Here is a 19,618-nt window from a genome sequence, read left to right as displayed (position 1 = left end):
AGTATATGCAATCAGGGGCCTGCCAGTAGGGATCTGATGGTTGGGGTTGGCGAGGTTGGTATGGAAAATGGAACTGTATCCAGTGCTCACTCCCTGTATCCTGATCTTGAAACAGGTCCTGTGGTCAAACGTCGGAAAAAGGCCCAAAAATATAAATCCTCTGAACCTAAGTATAAACCTGTGACACTAATGAGGGCGGAGGCAGTGATCACACCTGTGAATGAGATGGTTCTTCGGGCTAAACATTGGAATGATATGAGCACTCACTTAGGTAAGCTGTTGGACGCCAAATTACGACCAGTATATGACCGGCGTGCCATCATTGAAGCTAATTTGCTGAATATGGACATAAGTAGGGAAGGTGGATGTGTCTGCTCCCAGAAGGGTCAGTTTCCCAAAGCTAATGGGCTCAATCTCCCACCTAACACTGTGACATCGACCTTTTTACATCTGGCTGGTGATCTAGAGGATATTTCGGTTGTTAATATTCATCATCTGGATGCAGCTACGGGTTCAGCATGAGCCAGGGCTGTACAGAATAAATGTGATCAGGTTCTTCCAGTCCCCCCTGTAAAGCAGGGAAAAAGGACTAATTCTTATTGGACTCTTTACCTGTGATTGATCAACCCCCAGCATCATGCCGTTATGTGGTCATCCTAGCCAACGCACTAAGTATACCAGCTGATAGACCTGAAACTACAAGGGTTCTCATGAACAAAGTTATTCACTGGTTGAATATAAATGTGTGTTGCATTAGGACTTTTGTAAAGAGGTCCTTTTTGCCCGACAGTCAGGGGGCATAGGCTGTGTATAAAATCATTATAATGGAGATGTCATTGTGGTGGTTTTTAGGAACTCTATGGTTGCCGGTGAAGTTTTGAACTTAGCCAGGACAGGTATGGTTAAATCAAGCCAGATTAAGATTTTGCTATAGGGCTTCTTTTATAGACACATGACAATAGCCACTCCTAGGTCTGGTGGCCTCCAGCTTCCAAACAGCAACCTAACTTGCCCATTTTATAACCATTGCTTCCCCTTCAAAATAGATTTGCTGCATTTGAAGGGCTGGAAGCTATTGAGTGACAGCCCCGTAGGGAGAGTGTCTGTCCTGATAATGATACAGTTTGTGGAGCCTCTGAGGAGGTTACTCACACTTTGCATGTGATTACTCTCCCACTGTCTGTGGACCCCTGATCACACACTTTTAGATTCTGATCAAGATCAGGGGTGAAGTCTATACCAAGTACTATACACAGGGGCTTGTCAACTGTAAGGGTTCTCAAGGTTATGTCTTGGAATATAGCAGGTTTGCGGGAGACACTTGAAGACTCCGATTGGTTTAAGACTCTTTTTACGTACGATATCATATCACTACAGGAGACCTGGGAAATGGGGGGGGGGGGACTTTATTTAGATGGTTATGTCTCTTTTCAACCAAGGCTTCCTCTTCATCTAATGGAAGAGCTAGTGGGGGCCTTGTGACTTTTGTCAAATTAATTTAGCTTATAAAGTGGAAGAAATTATGGATAGTTCTCCTCATATTTTTGTGTTCCTCTATCTTTTAAGAACACCACTAGATTTATGTGTTTAAATGTTTATAATGCAACCCACGGGGTGGAGGTTTTAGGACGTGATGTCTTCTTTAAGTACATTTTTGCACTCCTTTTCAGCGGGTTGTCCAAGGTTTCACATTAATTTGTTGATCCCTGGGGATTTTAACTTACACCCCTGTGGTGGTTGATATTTATATGGGGGAGGGGATATTGAGACAGATGATTATGAGGACTGAATTCATCTTAAGCATCTGTTATCTCACAAAAAGGTCAATATGGAGAATTAATGCCCACACACGGTACTACTCCTTTATCAAATCTCACAAAAAGTACCGTAATGGAAAAATGTTAAAGATGAAATTCAAAGTGTACAGAAACTGCACCTATAAAAAAGTTTTAAGTTTAAAGACGAGAACACTCACTCACCGTAATGGTGACATGCTTCATCATTGGGTCCCCTCTTACACACAGTGTCCGCAAGGTACAACTCTCCCTTCGGAGAGGAGCTTGAGAAACTGTGAATGAGGGGCAGAGTGCAAAATAATATCAAATGTGTGTTAAAACCATCTCTAAATTGAGAACAATTATTTTTTAGCTCTCCCTTATGGATGGATCTAAAATAAGTAGTGTGACGATAGGAGTAAATATATTTCCTATCTGACTAGGTCATTCACAGTTTCACATTGGAGTGTAGAACACCTCAAGCTCCTCTCCGAAGGGAGAGTTGTCGCCCACACAGTGTACCTTGCGGACACTGTGTGTAAGAGGGGACCCAATGATAAAGCATGTCACCACCACGGTGAGTGAGGGTTCTCGTCTTTAAACTTAAAACTTTTTTATAGGTGCAGTTTCTGTGCACTTTGAATTTCATCTTTAACATTTTTCCATTACGGTACTTTTTGTGAGATTTCATCTTGAGCATCCCCATCAAGGGATTTAATTAATGCTTTGTTGGTGAAATGTAATATGGTGAACCTTATGAGCTTAGAGAGTGCAGGAAATAGTGTCCCTACATTTAAGGACTCTGGTAAGGGATCTTATATTGACTACATTTATGTGTCAGAGGATCTGTTTTCATCCCTTAATTTTTTCTTAGTAGGCTGGAATGTGGCCAGCGACCATAATCCACTTGTTGCTGGCTTCTACTAGGAAACAGGGCAGTCTGAATTTTATGATTACTTTAAATCACAGGTTAAGGCAATTGACCAGGGGCGTAGACTAAAGTGGTGTAAAATTATTCCTGAGACTTTTTTTACTAAGTTAGTTACATCCTGCGTTTTAGAAATTCAGACCTGCTTGAATCCAGAGGCCTCTTGTCTTAGTATCCTGTTAGCCTATGATAAGATTGGGTCTTATATTAGTACTGCCCTTACAGGGCCAGCTAGGAGGGATATCTTGGTACCCTGTTGCTGGTTTGATAACAAGTGTGCTAATGCACGTAAGGTACTTTTAGCAAAGCTAAAACAAAAGCCTAGGGACAGGAGGGAGGTAAGACAACACAGGACAATGTATAAAGCAGCTGTTAAATAATAGGAAGAAGGAACTGAAGATAGAGCTGTGGGAGGATCTTCTTTTGGGGGGTACAGTTAAAGATAGCACCCAGTTTTAGAAAGGGGGTTGCCACCCTTTTTTAGGAAGGATAAGGTGGTCGACCAAGCTGCGGTGATTTCTGCTCAGACCTGGGAAGATCCTTTTTCCACTTTATATCTGGGGATTATCCATTTTCTTCTCTGACCCTGGCACAGGGTGCTAGACTGACCTTACAATGGGAAGAGGTCGGAGATGCTATAGTGTCTTTGCCTGGAGATAAGGCTCCTTAGCAATAAATATGTGCAGGTGAAAAAGGATCCCTTCATTTAGCGTTCATGGACCTCAACTCTGCTTTTTACTTAGTCAACAGAGAGAAGTTTTGGGCATAGCTGAATTCCATGGGGGTGGATGCGACTTTGGTAAACCTTCTTAGGGATCTCCATTGTGGGTTGATGGCTTCGATCCATTATGGTAGTAACGGCGAATCCTCAAAGCACTTTGCTCTTAGAAAGGGGGTCCGGCAAGACTGTGTCTTGGCCCCCTTTCTTTTTACCCTTTACGTTAATCGCCTAGAGAATGCACTCCTTGTCTCGGGTATTGACGTGCCAAGAGCTTAGCGCAGATTGCTCATGGCCCTTTTGTATACTCATGATGCTGTTTAATTGCCCATACTTCTAGAAGCCTGCAGCAGCTTTTAGATGCCTTTGAGGATTTTATGAGTAGCATGGATTTGCGTACTAACTTTAATAAATCACATGTGATGGTTTTCGGGCCTAAAAACACAAAAAGTGCTATGCTATCCATTCAGGGACATACTATAAGCAAGGTTGATAATTTTACATATTTAGGTATTTTAATAGATTCGAGATTGAGCTGGCAACCCTTAATAAAAAAGAATACCTGTAATCTCACAAGAGCTTGTGCCGGAGTTAATAACTTCTGCTCGACTGGGTCAAAAAAAGTTTCAAAATGATGTTGGAGGTTTATAAAGCCAAATGTATCCCTATCTCAACCTTTGGGTGTGAGATTTGGGGTTATACAAATCTAGACCCTCTAAGGGTAGCAGAGAATAAATACTTGAGGAGTCTTTTAGGGGTGGGGCAATATACCCCAAGTGAAATAATACAAGAAGAGCTAGGTATGAGTTACATTGTGGATTACATCCCGTTGCGATCCCTCGTGTTATGGTGTGCTGTTTGGCTAAACGTTTCTCTAAGTTTAAACAGGCTAATCATTTTAGATTTATGAAATTAGATAACATGTGTTATATTCCCTGGCTGGTGTTTATTAGAGAGAATTTTTGAATTTTAGGTAGGCCAGAGTTATACTTTCATCCTCTAAGTATTATCGAAAAACTGTTGTATTGCTGAAAGAGTCCTTTTACCAAAGAACGACAGCTGAAAGAGATCTCTAGCACTAGCCAAGTCCCTCTACAGAAAGTTTGTTTTAGTAAAACAATACACGGGATAGAGCCATATCTTCTTTTTGAAATGCCTACTCATCAGCGTTGTCTCTTGAATTTTCTTTTAGATTGGATCCCTTTCATCAGCTGCTCTATCCCAAAGGTACCTGGTATAAGTATTCTGTGCAACCTACATGAACTTGTGATCGTCTTTCTAAATATGATGCCTTGCTCATTGTATTGATATGTCCTTTTTTTTATAAAACTTTTGCTAAAAGTGTTTAAAATCTCTTTTTTATCCTTAGATTTTTATCCGGCTAGGCCTGCTTTTTATATCTACAACTTTCAGCTTCTAATGAATTTCTTTAAAATGTGTCAATATTTGATATGGGGCTTTACAGATCAGTATTGATCTGGCACTTTACGTTTTTATGCAGTGTCAATATTTATATTTTTGCCTTGTTGAATATCTGTGTTATATTTTTTGCTGCACTTGCATGAATTTTTTTATAAATCAAATAAAGTATTGATTGATTGATTGTATAGCAGCAGATAGAATATTCACCTGATTCTAGTACACATAAATAATGTTTTTTTCTACAGTTTTCCATTCTTGGATTGTGTGCTATCTCAAAAATTATCATTTAAATTCCTAAAACCCTGAATGAAAATTTATTTTTGACTTAAAACTTCTGCTTGTAATCTGTCCTTTTTTCTTTCAAACAACCGGTTCCTTACTTTCCATCCTTGACACGTCTTCCCCTCTCTGAGTACAGCCTACTTTAAGTCACATGCATGTTTGCTTTTAACCCTATTATTATATTTCTGCAAATAGTTCACTCTTCATTTCGAAGATCACAACTTCTCCTTCTTTGAAAGTTATAATACTGCCGCATAATAATAGCTATTCTCCTCTTGCACATCCAATAACTTCACCCAAACATCTGCATTAACTCTGATACCTGTTCTTACTACTATTCATTTAATTTATCACATGGAAACTGGAATACATTCATGGAATTGTTTCCCTGAGAAGAATGCAAAACTAATCCCAATAACAAACAATAACCACTAGATTAACTATTAACCTTGAGTTCCGAACCATGGTGTCTGGCTTAAAAGTGCTTTAGTGCCTTATCAGAGGTAGTAAGTGCCAGATAATGTAATTATATCACAGTGCAATAAAGACAAAACCTATTGGCTTTACAAATGCTTGCGTTTGTAACAGTGTAGTTCAAAGTATGCTTTATAACAAGGCCAAACTATTACACAACATATAGAAACTATCATCAGTCATATCATAAGATTACTCAATACCATTATTTTTTATTATGTTTTTATTGGTATTTAATCAGGAGACATAAGTACACATTCCTATGTATTACACTGCCATACATTTTGGTATCTTTATGCAATGGCAAACAGAAAATGTATTAATAAAGAAAGAGTGGTTGGACTATGCTAATCTTGCAGTTTGAAGCTGTCTACAAGCGAACGTAAATAATTAACTGTGCATTTATACCAGTCGAGATTGCAAAACTCATGATGCAGTTACAAGAATAATAATGAAATATTATTAAGGGAAGTAAGATGGGAGCCCTGAAGGAGCTGGGCAGGTTGCGATATATATATATATATATATATATATATATATATATATATATATATATATGTAGGTATCAAAAAGGGGTGTTTTCTACCTCATGGTCATAAGTGTCACTAAGACAACTGAAGCTCCTCCCCCTTCGCCAATCATGGCCCTTGGGACCCATTGCTTCAATACAGCTGGGTTTGATGTCACCTTCTTTTCTCCAATATAATACATAGTACCCTCTTTCTCACTATGTCTCAGTTTATGTGGAACTTTTTAGTGATGACTCTCTTGTTTATTTTCATAAGTGACACTTTGAGGCAAGAGAGTTCATAATTGCACATACACAATTCGCCCAATATGTGTACTAATGTCTTGCGGGAAAAAAGCATGCCTCTTTGGCAAATTTTTATTTTTGTTATCTTTGTAAATTCCCCTGATAAGCAAAGGCAGGCTCGCCTACAGCATAGTGAAATCGAGTAAGCTTGACCAATGAAAGGAACATGTCGGGTCAGAACATTCAACTTACTGTGCTCCAGCTCTTCTAGCTTTTCAGAGATGAGCCTATTATGTCACCCAATCCACTTCAACCCTCCCCTCTAGCGTTTCAGAAAATATCGTTATATTGAAATATATTGTGTTACTATAAATTAGGCTTATCTATTCATTGGTTCAATATGCAGAAGAGAGGTATGATGCACCTGCCCCAAATTCTATCAGCTAAACCATAACTAGAGCAAAACAGACAAAGAAAAATAATAATATAGAAGCATAGTTAATGAGGGCGCATTTATATGGTTGAGAAAAACAAGTGCAAAACAGATCACTGAAGGTGGCTGCACGGTGGGGGGGGTGGTGGTGTATAATCACGGCTCTTGTTCACAGCTCTCTGTACCTGCCAACCTTTATGCTTTCAAACATTTTTAAGTAGACTTATTCTGGTTAATTTATTGGATAGCTGTGAGTAAAAAAAAATGTTTGGGATTTAAAAAATCTTGGTAGACCAGAAAAGAAGGCTCTTATATCAGTGCACGCATGAACATTTATTCCTCCAATCAAAAGCATGCAAGTCAAGAGCAAAAGTTAACTTTCTCTTCGGTCCAAGTGCTTGGGTGCTGTGGGATGGTGTGTGCATAGGAACAACTTGTGCAAATAGTGACTACAACGTAACATAAAGCCTTTTCTTAGTATTACAGCATTTGAGATTAATAGTCGCCCCAATGGTTGACACTGCCAGTGCCATGGCGGGGTAATATCTACAATAAGATGTTACCATATTTATTGTCCTCCATATAGAATTAGCATGCTGAGACTTTTTTTCTGCATAGGTGTGTACTTTTTACTTTCTTTTGGCAGCAGTTCCTCGTTATTGGCAATATTATGGATCAGGACAGCCTGCTCCCTGACCACACGCAGCGATCTGATCTGTTTTTGTACCCTGCTTTCAGGTCCTGCTCCTCCACCTGGATCATCAGATCGATGTATTTTGGAGTTGCAAGAGGGTTGGGCTTTAAGGTAATATCCTGGAACCTGAAAATGCTCTATCAAGATTTCTCAATGAGGTTTGCTACAGTATTTTCTACCACAGCATATTCAAGGAGAAGCTCATAAAAAACCTCTGCTGTCATCTCTTCACCAGATGCACTCTCATATTAAGGTCTGCATCATTGGGGTCTGCATAGGTTTTTTCTCTATAACCATATGATGCTCAAATGTATACCTTTGATTGTAGAGAAGGTTCCATATGCACTTTCCAGGACAAACAATGCTATATCCGTTACACATTGAAGCACACACATGTTTCTCACGATCAGCAGAAATGCCGCAGGGATGGCGGCAAGTGTAGTGGCATGTGATACAATTTGTTAGTAGGCCTATAATCTCCACTTTATTTTGTTTGGTGGTCTCCACTTCATACTCAAAGTTTTGATTGGCCGTCATCTCATTCTTGTGCTGCTCCAGAGCATGCTGTGTCTTCCTTATCTCTTCTAGCTTTGATTTGCGGTTGCAGGCCCTGCACAGAAACTTCCTGTTCTCTTCGCTCCTTGAGGGCCTCTTGGTGCTCTGTAAGCAACTTACAACCTGCCATTTTTTGCTACCATGAGTGTAGTTCCTTGGTCTCTGTGGTTGTTTCCTTACGTGCACTAGCGCTATGACACCTTCAGGTTTAGTGCGCTCTACAAATTTAATTCCTTTGCATTCCATTCCTTGGTTAAACGTTGGCTCTTTGACTGAAATCTGGACAACGACGTAAAAAATGTCTGCATGCTCATAATTAGGGGTGTAGCTTCGGGGGGGGGGGTGTGTTTGGGATGTTACAACCCCTAATAGATGTATTATTAAGTAAATAGTTGGGTACAAGTGCTTTCAGTCAGGTATGGTAAGGTGTTTGCCAGATTTTATCTAGGATTTTTAAAGACTCATTCAGATAAAAACACACACACACAATCTTCTGTTTTGAAGTTCCTAAAACACGGGTAGTTTACAAAATAAAAATACTATGTTTAAAATACCCCTCACAATTCACTGTCCTTTCTCTTTCCATTGGCCCTGAAGCTCCCCTCATGCGTGGCTTCTCATATAATAGTTAACACAAAATGCCTGCATGATTGTTGGAAAATGTCAAGCTCACACCCCACAGTCTTACTGACCAAGCTACGCCCCTGCTCCTAATTCCCATTTTCCAGGACATTTTGTTGAAATTAACAGCATTCACCTTCTCTGTACCCACATTACTAGCAAATAAAGCTGAATTATTGAACTTGAAATGAATTAGAATGGCCTGAACATGTTTTGGACAGATAACACTAAAGACCACATTTATAAAGCATTTTTCTTGTTTACAAACAGGAATTTGCTTGTTTGTGACTGAAAAAATTAAAAAAGTTAAAAGCCCAAATTGCAGAATCCTAATTTGGGCTTTGCATTTGGTTTTTGGAAGGGGCATGTGAAGGGCATCCCTTCCAATTACCGAATCGCATTAGTATGTACGAATGTTTTGAGATCGATATGCGGTCTCAAAACATTCGCACTTTACGTCTTCTCAAATTGAAAGGGGTCCCCATTCCTCTTTGTGGATTTTGGGAAACTTTTTTAAGAGCAGGCAGGGGTCCCACGGACCACTGCCTGCTCTTAAAAAATGAAAACAAAACGTTTCACTTTTTATTGTTGAAACGCATCCTGTTTTCCTTTGTTTTCTTTTAAGGAAAACGTGCTGCTTTTCAACAGAAAAACCCTTTATTCAAAAGCAATCACGGACATGGTAGTCTGCTGACCTCAGCAGGCAACCATCCCTGTGATGGCTGCAATTTCTAATGGGTGCCAAACTGCGACCTATCTCATTAATATACATGAGGTAGGTCGATTTGCAACCAACTAGGAATCCCAAGTATGAAATATAAAGTTTCATACTTAATGCATAGCGTTTTCCAAATAATGATTCGGAAAAAATCGCTTTTTGAAATCGCTATTTCTATTCTTTTGTGTGTTTTCTGTATGCTCCATCTGGGTCAAAGGTGGCTGGCACTTCTTGGATGGAAGGCTGGTCTTCATTTACTTTCTTGCATTGTACTAGTGACGATTCTAGGTCCTCGTCAGTCATCTAATGTAATGATAACAGCCTTTTCACTTGGGGTGCTGACTACCACATCCTTACAGATAGCATATACTCGGAATCGGTATGATGTGTTTGGATCAAGACCTTTAATTGTGAAAGTCTCAAGCTTCTTTCCCACTTTTTGTTTTAACCAGCCCCCTTTCTTCTCTTCTATCCCCCCACCTCTTGTCTGTCTGTATTCTATCTCATAGTCAGTGATAGTGACTCCATTTGCAATGACAGTTGGGGCCTTCCATGAGAGAGTTATGGCTTGTGGGTGTATGGCTGTGCCTGCTAATGTACAGGGTGGACTGGTTGGAAGAGTATTTGAGGCTGTTGTTATATCACTGACAGCACTGAGTCCTGGTTTGCACACGGCACAGTAGCGAAACTGATATTTTGAATTAGGTTTGAGGCCTTTTATAGTGAATGTCTCCAATTTCTGGTCTGTTCTGATGTCTACCCATTTTTCCTCATTTGTAGATCGATACTCTATCTTATACATCTCTATCCATTCCTGGCCAAACTCTGATGGTCTGAGGGTGAGTTCTACACTATTGTGTGTTATTCTGCCTGTCAGAGGTGGATTGGGTTTGGAGGGAGGCTCAAACTTCCTACACAAAAGATCTCCTGCTTCATACAGATAAATGCAAGCACCAGGATTACTCTGATCTAAAACTGATGACACAATGAACTGTGTGGCTTTGCTAGACTCATTAAGAAAGAAAAATTCTTGGAATGCCATGACATACTTCCTTGTAGTTTTGGAAATATTCGCCTGACTGATCCACTGTTTTGTATTCTCCTTCTTGTAGACAATACTCTGTGCTTTCTTGTTATTTATCTTCTTGAGGATTTCTGCCTGAAGCCAGTTTTTCAAATCTGATAAGAATAGCTCTTCATCTTTCAATGAGGTGAATGTAAATGCCATAACATACTCTGTCATGGGATTCATAAGTATACAGTTGAGGTCATTCTCTGTGGATATTGCTCTCACATCCTTAAGGATAGTAAGGAAGGAATTCACAAAATCCATCTCTTGGAGTTTGTCATCCAGAAACTCTGACAGAGACTGAAAGTTGAATGGCGATTGCCTTTGGCTGATTAGGATATCCACCAAGGCTTGTTCCTCTTTCCCGCCTCCACGGATAGATGGCAAAGTCTCTGCCAGCTTTCTCTGGAAAGTCAGGGTATACTGCATACAGTGCTCCTGAAATTGCTGGACCTTCCTTCTGATCTCTGGAAACGTTGCGGCAGCCGGGTGCTTCATCAGGTCATTGCACTGCATGTTAATCTCAGACATTGTCTCCAAGACAGCCTGGGCATCAAAAACTAGTTGATGACTAATCTCACGTACAACCTGAGCAGCTTTGCTATCCAGTTTTTGGAGTGGATATAACCAGACCTTCACTGGAACTGCCTTTTCTCCCTTCTCACCAAGCAATTTTGGAAAGGTGGAGTAGATTTTTATAGCCTCTTGATAATTAGTAGGATTGCTTTGAAGAGAAAAGTCCCCATGGAATTTACAACTAAATGTTTGCGCATTCTGAATATCTTTCTCACTAATTGTAAGAGAGGCCTTTGCCTCGATAGCAATATATGGTATCTTTTTTATCATTAGTTGAAGGTTTCCCTGTATATCTTGGATATTTTCTGACGTTGAAAATCCACAGTCAAAAACAAAGAAAGCCTGTGCCCCATACAGGACAGCAGTCACGACATGGGTTGCTGTGCCTTGGTCAAACACATCAGGATAAGAGACATTTTTTCGTCCTAAGTGGGTCATAGTCAGATGCTCAAATACTGTAGTGGTTGAATACTGGAGTGACACTCGCGCCTGCTGCTTCGACGTTTTCTTGTTATTTAAATAGGAAGCCGATCCATTGACTTCAATCAGTCCGCCAAGAAAGCTGGCCTTTAGTGACGCTGAAACACCGAGAGAGGAAGCCTTCTCTTCAATGCTGTCAGAGGTGATGACCTGGAATTCAGTCTTTGGTTGAGGCTTGGTGCCCACATCCATCTGAAGTGTTTCATTGTTCCATAAAGTAATACCTGTAGAATACAAATAGACACATTACATGTTAAAATCAATTCCAGCATAGAATTTCTTTAAGCCTAGAGAGATACAATAAATATATATATATATATATATATATATATATATATATATATATATATATATTATAATATATATATATATTATCTACTGGCGGTCGCCAGTAGATAGTTATAGTTAGGACCGAGTTTCCATAGGAAATCTCAAAATTCTATTTTGAATAACTTTGGCGCCGGTTGACGAATCCTCGCGAAATTTTAAAAACTAATGGGGCGCTCCGCTCAGCTCCTACCCTGAAAGTCTCGGGGTGATTCGTCAAGCAGGGGCCGAGAAAAAAGTGGGGTCCCAAAACGTGTTTTCCCCATGCATTTTCCCATAGGACCTTTAGTCGAAGGTACAGCCCGAACGGCTGAACAGAATTACTTGAAATTTGGCAAAGAGGTAGTCCTCAGGTCAGGGAAGTGCCTTTTGCATATATGGTGTCAATCTGTTCAGTAGTTCCTGAGAAAATTGCAGTTAAAAGTACATAAATATCTATAGGCGCGCACCGTGTGCGCACGGTGCCGTGCGCGAGCGTAATTCTGATTGGTGGATAGATGTCAGTAAACACTCAAATCGGTCGAAATCAGGAAGTGTCAGCCGCCATTTTGTCTGTCGTAGTCTGTGGCAGTGAAAAAGAAAGGTGGAGAACGTGAAAAGGGGGCAGGGTAGAGAGTTCCTGACCCCCTAGCCTTTGTCAGGGGGTACCTGTAGGACCCCGAAGGGTAAAAAAAAACATTTAATAAAAAAAAAAAAAAATCGCGGGGTGCGCGCACGGTGAAAAACCCTTAAAAAAAAAAACATTTTATACTGTTTAAGAGGGCATGGTAGAGAGTTCCTGACCCCCTAGCCTATGTCAGGGGGTCCCTGAAGGACCCCGAAGGGTGAAAAAACATTTTATTTTTTTTCAAAAAATCGCGGGGTGCGCACGGCAGAAAAAAATCATTAAAAAAATAGATTTAAAAATCAAGTTTAAGTGTTTAGATGTTAGGTGGCTCTAAAAAGAGCCGTTGTGTTCATTGAGTGTTTTTTGTACCTACAAGTAAGTACCGATGCAGAGTCTAAAGTTCAAGAGGAAGGCTCTGTTCCCTTCATCATTGAAATGTACACCGTCTCCTCTATAAATGCCTTGCATGTTGTAACGCAAGTTGTTGTGGTATATAGAACCCATACCATAGTCTCTGAGGAAAGCAGAAACCGACTTATTGACGTGCTTTCTTGCTTTGTCAATCTGCGGACAATGTTGGTTGGACCAGTTCCACTTTTGCCTTTGGCATATATCAGAATATACAAAGGTAGTTTGTGGAAAAAGTGACATCAATTGCACAAAGGTGTCCTTAACAAGCATTTCCAGACCTACCCCAGTTAAAGTGCCTAGGTCATTTCCACCACAGTGCACAATTATAAGGTTAGGCTGTGGGATATGTAGAAAGGATTTCACCAAAGGCATTAATTGGTGCCACTTTAACCCTCTCTGACCAATCCATTTAATGTCTACATTTGGCAAAGCAAGGTCTTTCACAATACCTCTTTTTTCTGCATACTTTTCACTCCAGAAGACATAGCTATGACCTACAATCCACACTGTGAACATCTTTCAAGGAGATCTGGATGCACTCAGAAGGTGTCTTTCAGTAGAATGGCAATATGAAAAGAAAGATAGTTGTAAAATGGAGGCTTGCATACTTTTTTTTTTAATAAAAAGAACTCATTGGCTGTTTCAGAGCATTCAACACTAAAAACTAGGCTGTATGTTTACATTTTTAAAAGCATGTTTTGTATCGGTTCAGAAAAATGTGTTCCCACAGAACATTACTTTGGATTTGCTGTTAGGTTTGAAAAGTCAAGCAATCTTGCTCTTTGGATTAGAAACATTGGGGCAGATTTACAAGCCCCTTGCGCGACTTTTGCATCACTTTTTCCATGTTAAAAGTGACGCTAAAGTGGCACAAGGGGCTTGTAAATCTGTCCCATTGTGTGCTGTAGTTCTGACCTCTCTGCTCACACCAGTGTTCCATGACCTGTTGCTATGCTAGCAGGTAGAAGTCATGTTGGGGGTAGGAATCATTTGGAAAGGGTTGAAATTTGCAACCAATAGAAATGTGTGTTTCCATTTAAAAGAAAGGTAGAGAACGTGAAAAGGGGGCAGGGTAGAGAGTTCCTGACCCCCTAGCCTTTGTCAGGGGGTCCCTGAAGGACCCCGAAGGGCAAAAAAAACATTTAATTTTTTTTACGAAAATTCGCGGGGCGCGCACGGTGCTCACACGGCAGAAAAAAATCATAAAAAAAATAGAATTAAATATCAAGTGTAAGTGTTTACATATTAGGTGGATCTAAAAAGAGCCGTTGTGTTAATGGAGGAACAGAGGAACAAAAAAACAAAAAAATGAAAAAATTATGGCGTGGAGCAAGTGTGCTGCTGTATCTTCCTCTCTATCAGGTTAATGCTGGTGTCACCATAAGAGAGAAGAGCATTGCACAGATTGCACCGTATATGCACCATCTTGAATAGAGGGTGTATATCCACAGGAACAGAAGTAGGTGAAGGTGCGGCTGCAGATGAAGTGCTCAGCTGAGCTGCCGATGATGTGCTCGGCTGAGCTGCTGCGGATGTGCTCGGCTGAGCTGCTGGAGGGTTGTCTCTAGCAGCTCGAGCAAAAGCCACAGGATGTACTCCTTGAACGTGCCTGATCATAGAGAAAATACTAAAAGAGTATTTTTTGTTAGTATTTCCTCTTGATAAGATCACTCCACAAATAGTGCAGGTGACTTTATGTGCATTCGCCTTCTTCTGACCCTCAGGAAAAGTGAAAAATTGCCATATAAAAGAGTCTTTCTGTTTCCTCTGCCTCTGTGGCACAAGAGTCTCCTGCTCACTCCCAGAAGATGTCTGCTGCTCTGCCATTCTCAAGTACTGGAGTACTGGAAAAGCTGCTCAGCTCCTTCTCCCAGGGAATCAGAAGAAATAATGAGGCGAGTGGGTGTGGTGTTGGAAGATTCTGGAACTGAAACTACTATGAACCAATGAAAAGTGTTGTTTCTTAATCACATGACAAGCCGTGCGCGCACGGTGCGTGCACGGAGCACGCGCGCTTGCGCGCACGGAGCACGCGCGCATGCGCGTATGGAGTACGCGCGCATGCGCGTACGGAGCACGCACGACGTACGCATGCGCACGTGGAGCACGTACGCATGCGCACACCATGCGCGCACCGTGTGCGCATGGCTGGCCAAAAAAAAATGCGTTTAATTTTGGCGGTGCGCGCACGGTGCGCGCACGGCCAAAAACCCATAAAAAAACAAATAAAGTGTTTATAAGTTTATTGAAGATATTAACTATGCTGTTCAACTTTATCCAAATTCAGAAAAAAAAGAGCTGAGCCATTCCATATTACAGGATACAGTCAATCTATAACTATATACATAGGTAGCTTATTGTAAAATAGTTATATAAAAAATATAATAATACATTCATAAATTAGCATTTAAAAAACCTTTGAAATTCACTGAAAAAACCATAGGTTTCACACACGTTATAGTTAGGAATTAGCATTTAAAAAACCTTGCAAATTCACTGAAAAAACCATAGGTTTCACACACGTTATAGTTAGGAATTAGCATTTAAAAAACCTTGGAAATTCACTGAAAAAACCAAAGGTTTCACACAGGTTATAGTTAGCTGGACATTTCACTCGTACAAAACCATTGAAATTACCCCGTTATAGTTAGTTCAGCTAACTATAACTCGTGCGCCCGCAATCCACTGCTGATGACGTCACATATTATATCACTCATGACATGGTCAGTGAAATCACTCATGACATCACTGATGACATCTCAAATGACATCACTGATTACATCATCCTTGTGTAAGAGTGGCAGACCTCCTCTTATCCTAATATAAACTTTGATACACACATTGAAAAATACAAACTAAAGTTTTGAAAACTATAGAGATACCAATACCAATTAGAACAACCTATTCAGTAATTCCAAAATCTACATACGCATCCACTCATTCATCAACACTTCTATATAGTCACTCATACATGTACTCAGTCATCATATCTACTCATATACCTATACATCCTGTTACACACCTACACTCATACATAGAGTTACTCAAACACATACTCACACATGCAAATAAACATCCATTTACTTGCATATACAGCTATACACACACCACTACACTTCTAAAGAAACGTACACTTACTTACTCTCTAAAACAATCACTTACAGAAACACATACTTATTTATACAGGAACTCTTCCAATCTCTCACTCTCATATATCCTCACTTATATACATCAATACTCACATATACTAGTTTAAAACATATGGACTTACTCATAAAGACACTATTGAGACAGTCATTTACTCTCTTACTCACCCATACACACACTCATCCACCCATACTGCCCTGCTCACATACTGTCTTCAAAACACATACAAACAGTGAGTCACTCATTCATGCATCTACACGCTAAGTAATATCCCCCACTGAACCACACAGACACTCATACTGATACTCTAAGAACGAACTAATAACCCATATACACACTCATGTAGCTACTCACCAACCCATGCAGCCACTTATACACAAAGTGAGACACTGATACAGATATTTAAATATTTAAACATTACTCACTAATACTTGTATTCAATAAGATACTGTTAATAAGTCAGTTATACAATTAATTTTACAAAAAAAACATCCATTTAGACACTTATTTACTCATTTATTCTTCCATTAACCATTAGATATACATATATAAAAAATATTTATTTTTCAGAAAGACACATATTCACTGGATGATGTGTGAAACCTATGGTTTTTTCAGTGAATATATATATATATATATATATATATATATATATATATATATATATATATTCACTGAAAAAACCATAGGTTTCACAAACGTTATAGTTAGGAATTAGCATTTAAAAAACCTTGGAAATTCACTGAAAAAACCATAGGTTTCACACAGGTTATAGTTAGCTGGACATTTCACTCGTACAAAACCATTGAAATTCCCCAGTTATAGTTAGTTCAGCTAACTATAACTCGCGCGCCCGCAATCCACTGCTGATGATGTCACATATTACATCACTCATGACATGGTCAGTGACATCACTCATGACATCACTGATGACATCTCAAATGACATCACTCATGACATCATCCTTGTGTAAGAGTGGCAGACCTCCTCTTATCCTAATATAAACTTTGATACACACATTGAAAAATACAAACTAAAGTTTTGAAAACTATAGAGATACCAATACCAGTTAGAACAACCTATTCAGTAATTCCAAAATCTACATACGCATCCACTCATTCATCAACACATCTATATAGTCACTCATACATGTACTCAGTCATCATATCTACTCATACACCTATACTGTAAGGGATAACTGCTGTTCCGCAGGAGCGTCAGGAACCTGTAGCTTAGTCCTCAGCCCTCCCCAGCGGTCTCCCAATTCTATCAGACTCTAGAAACTCAGGAGACGCGCTAGGGAAAACAGGGAAACAAAACAAGGGTAGGAGGGTACACTTCAATGAGTCACCAGCTTCTGGACGGGAAGGACTTCGATATACGACTGGCGTACTCCCTGGAAGACAAACACTATGTAACAATATCACTTGCTAACAATCCCCTCCTTTGTGATATTTTGTCAACTTGAACCTCACCTACCCGTAGATCGTGTTGTCTAGTGGGAACCAGGAAAGCATTCATATGGCAAAATAACCCTATACGGAAAAGAAGATACCATCACTACAGAGTACAGCGTAGTCCTATGTATCTTGTTGTATCGCTAATCTCTGCTTACCCTTCTTTTAATGATAGAGTGGAGTTACCAACTCCTTGGACTCTGTCTGTGTGAGCCACACTGTGGAAAGTAATCTACAGAGACATATAACATAATATGTTAAAGTAAATCAGTACATTCATAGTTGTTTGAAATAAAGAAATAGCGCAAAGGCGCCTTTACCGTGATTCTGGCGAGAAGGAGCTCAACAACCCAGTGTTTCACGCAAACCCCAAAGGAGTTACAGGTAACGGAAGGAGAGAGGGAAAGTGCAATCCTCTCTTTCTGGGGGGAATATTCAAAGGCACACGATACGGGTAACGGTACTAATGACCAGGTGAGTGACAAATGGAAGGCATGGTACTACCCAATAGGAGTGCAGATGATAAAGGGTAAAATAAAGGGAGGATAAGGTCAGTACGACAATGGGATAATACAAGTTATATTGAGTGAAGAATAGACATTCCCTGGGTACGCCTGGAAGGTATTGGGGGACTGTCTGGGTCTCAAGGGTAACCTGGGGGACACTCCGCTGTAGCACCGGAATGCAGGGCACAGGAGAACAGGACAACTATCCCGGGCACTACGGTAAAGGAAACAATTCCTTCAGGATACCCCCAGGGTCGTTTTTACCGGGGTACCTCTCTTGGTAGGTCCGAAGAGTTGCAAGAATAAGGGTCCGCCCAGCAGACGTGGAACAACGGGCACGGTGAAGGAAGAATGTCAGCGGGAACTCAGGATGCGGTGTATTACCGCGAGCCGGCTCCGTACAAACGAACGAGGCCGGAAACAGGAAGAACCTGAAACGGAAGTCAGGCAGCTGAGCGTTGGGACACAAAGGGATCTCGAGACAAGAACGCTAAGCGCGTTTCCTTGTCTCGAGTTCCCTTAAATACCAATGCCCCGAGCGACGTGGACCACGGGGCATGACAGCACACTCCCCCCACAACACCCTCCCAACAGGTTGGGCTTATCAGGATATCGTAGGTGAAAAAGACGAATTAACCGTGGAGCGTGCACAGCTCTAGCCGGTTCCCATGTACGTTCTTCCACACCATATCCCTTCCAATGCATCAAATACTGGAGGGTTTTCCCTACTATACGAGAATCCACAATGTGATCCACCTCGTATTCCTCGCCACCCTGAACTTCAAGGGGCGCGGGCCGTTTAGGTAACAAGGTGCCCGGCTCCACTGGCTTCAGTAACGAAACGTGGAAAACAGGGTGAATCTTAAATGAGGCAGGCAGATCTAATTTCAAGGCCACCGGGTTGATTACCTTCACGACCTTGTATGGACCAATGAATTTGGGATTGAACTTGCGTGAACCACTGAGTGTCACATGTTTGGTGGAAAGCCACACCTTATCCCCCGGATTATAGATAGGTTCCAGTCTCCTGTGCAAATCTGCTCCCTCCTTATATCGCACTTTTGCCATGTCAAGGTTCTCTGTAGTGTCTTTGTGTAGATCTACTAATTTGTGTACCAGATTCTCTGCTGCTGGAATGGGACTATTTGGGGAACACCCGGATGGCAATAGTTTAGGATGAAACCCCGCAGAACAAAAGAAAGGTGAGTACTTGATGGAGGAGTGTGGGCTGTTATTGTATGCTATCTCTGCCAACCACACCCACTCATCCCAATCTGACGGTGACTGCAAAATCTGGTTTCTAATATATTGCTCAAAACACTGGTTGACTCTCTCAGTTTGCCCATCTGACTGAGGGTGATGGCTAGAAGATAACCTGACATCTATGTGAAGCAAGGAACATAAGCCCCTCCAGAATTTAGACACAAACTGGGCCCCCCTGTCAGAAACCAGAACAGAAGGGAAACCATGCAGACGCACAATGTGCTGTAAGAATACTGCTGCTAAATCCATAGCTGTGGGCAAACCCTCTAGAGGAATAAAGTGAGCTGTTTTTGTGAACAGATCCACTACCACCAAAACAGTATCGTGATGTCTTTTGGTAACCGGCAACACCACAATGAAATCGAGAGATACCGTATGCCAGGGACCGGGCGGAGAGGCCA

At 40.7% G+C, this 19,618-nt stretch overlaps 1 protein-coding gene and 1 pseudogene across 2 annotated transcripts in view; both read right to left on the bottom strand.

The window, feature by feature from the left end:
• Positions 1-7,207: 7,207 nt before the first annotated feature.
• LOC146796123 (uncharacterized) lies at positions 7,208-8,165 on the bottom strand (annotated as a pseudogene).
• Positions 7,413-19,618, bottom strand: part of LOC146796122 (stonustoxin subunit beta-like) — a 217,136-nt gene continuing 204,930 nt past the window's right edge. Inside the window, exon 3 of one of the 2 annotated variants that reach the window (XM_085628493.1) lies at positions 7,413-11,723. In XM_085628493.1, coding sequence (XP_085484619.1) covers positions 9,670-11,723 — 2,054 coding nt within the window. In that variant the 3' untranslated portion in view covers positions 7,413-9,669. The remainder of the gene's footprint in view (positions 11,724-19,618) is intronic. The other variant, XM_085628492.1, reaches the window with a different exon arrangement.

Source organism: Triturus cristatus, chromosome 10 (assembly GCF_964204655.1).
Source record: "Triturus cristatus chromosome 10, aTriCri1.1, whole genome shotgun sequence".
Taxonomy (NCBI): Eukaryota; Metazoa; Chordata; class Amphibia; order Caudata; family Salamandridae; genus Triturus; species Triturus cristatus.
This window is presented reverse-complemented; position numbering and strand designations above follow the sequence as displayed.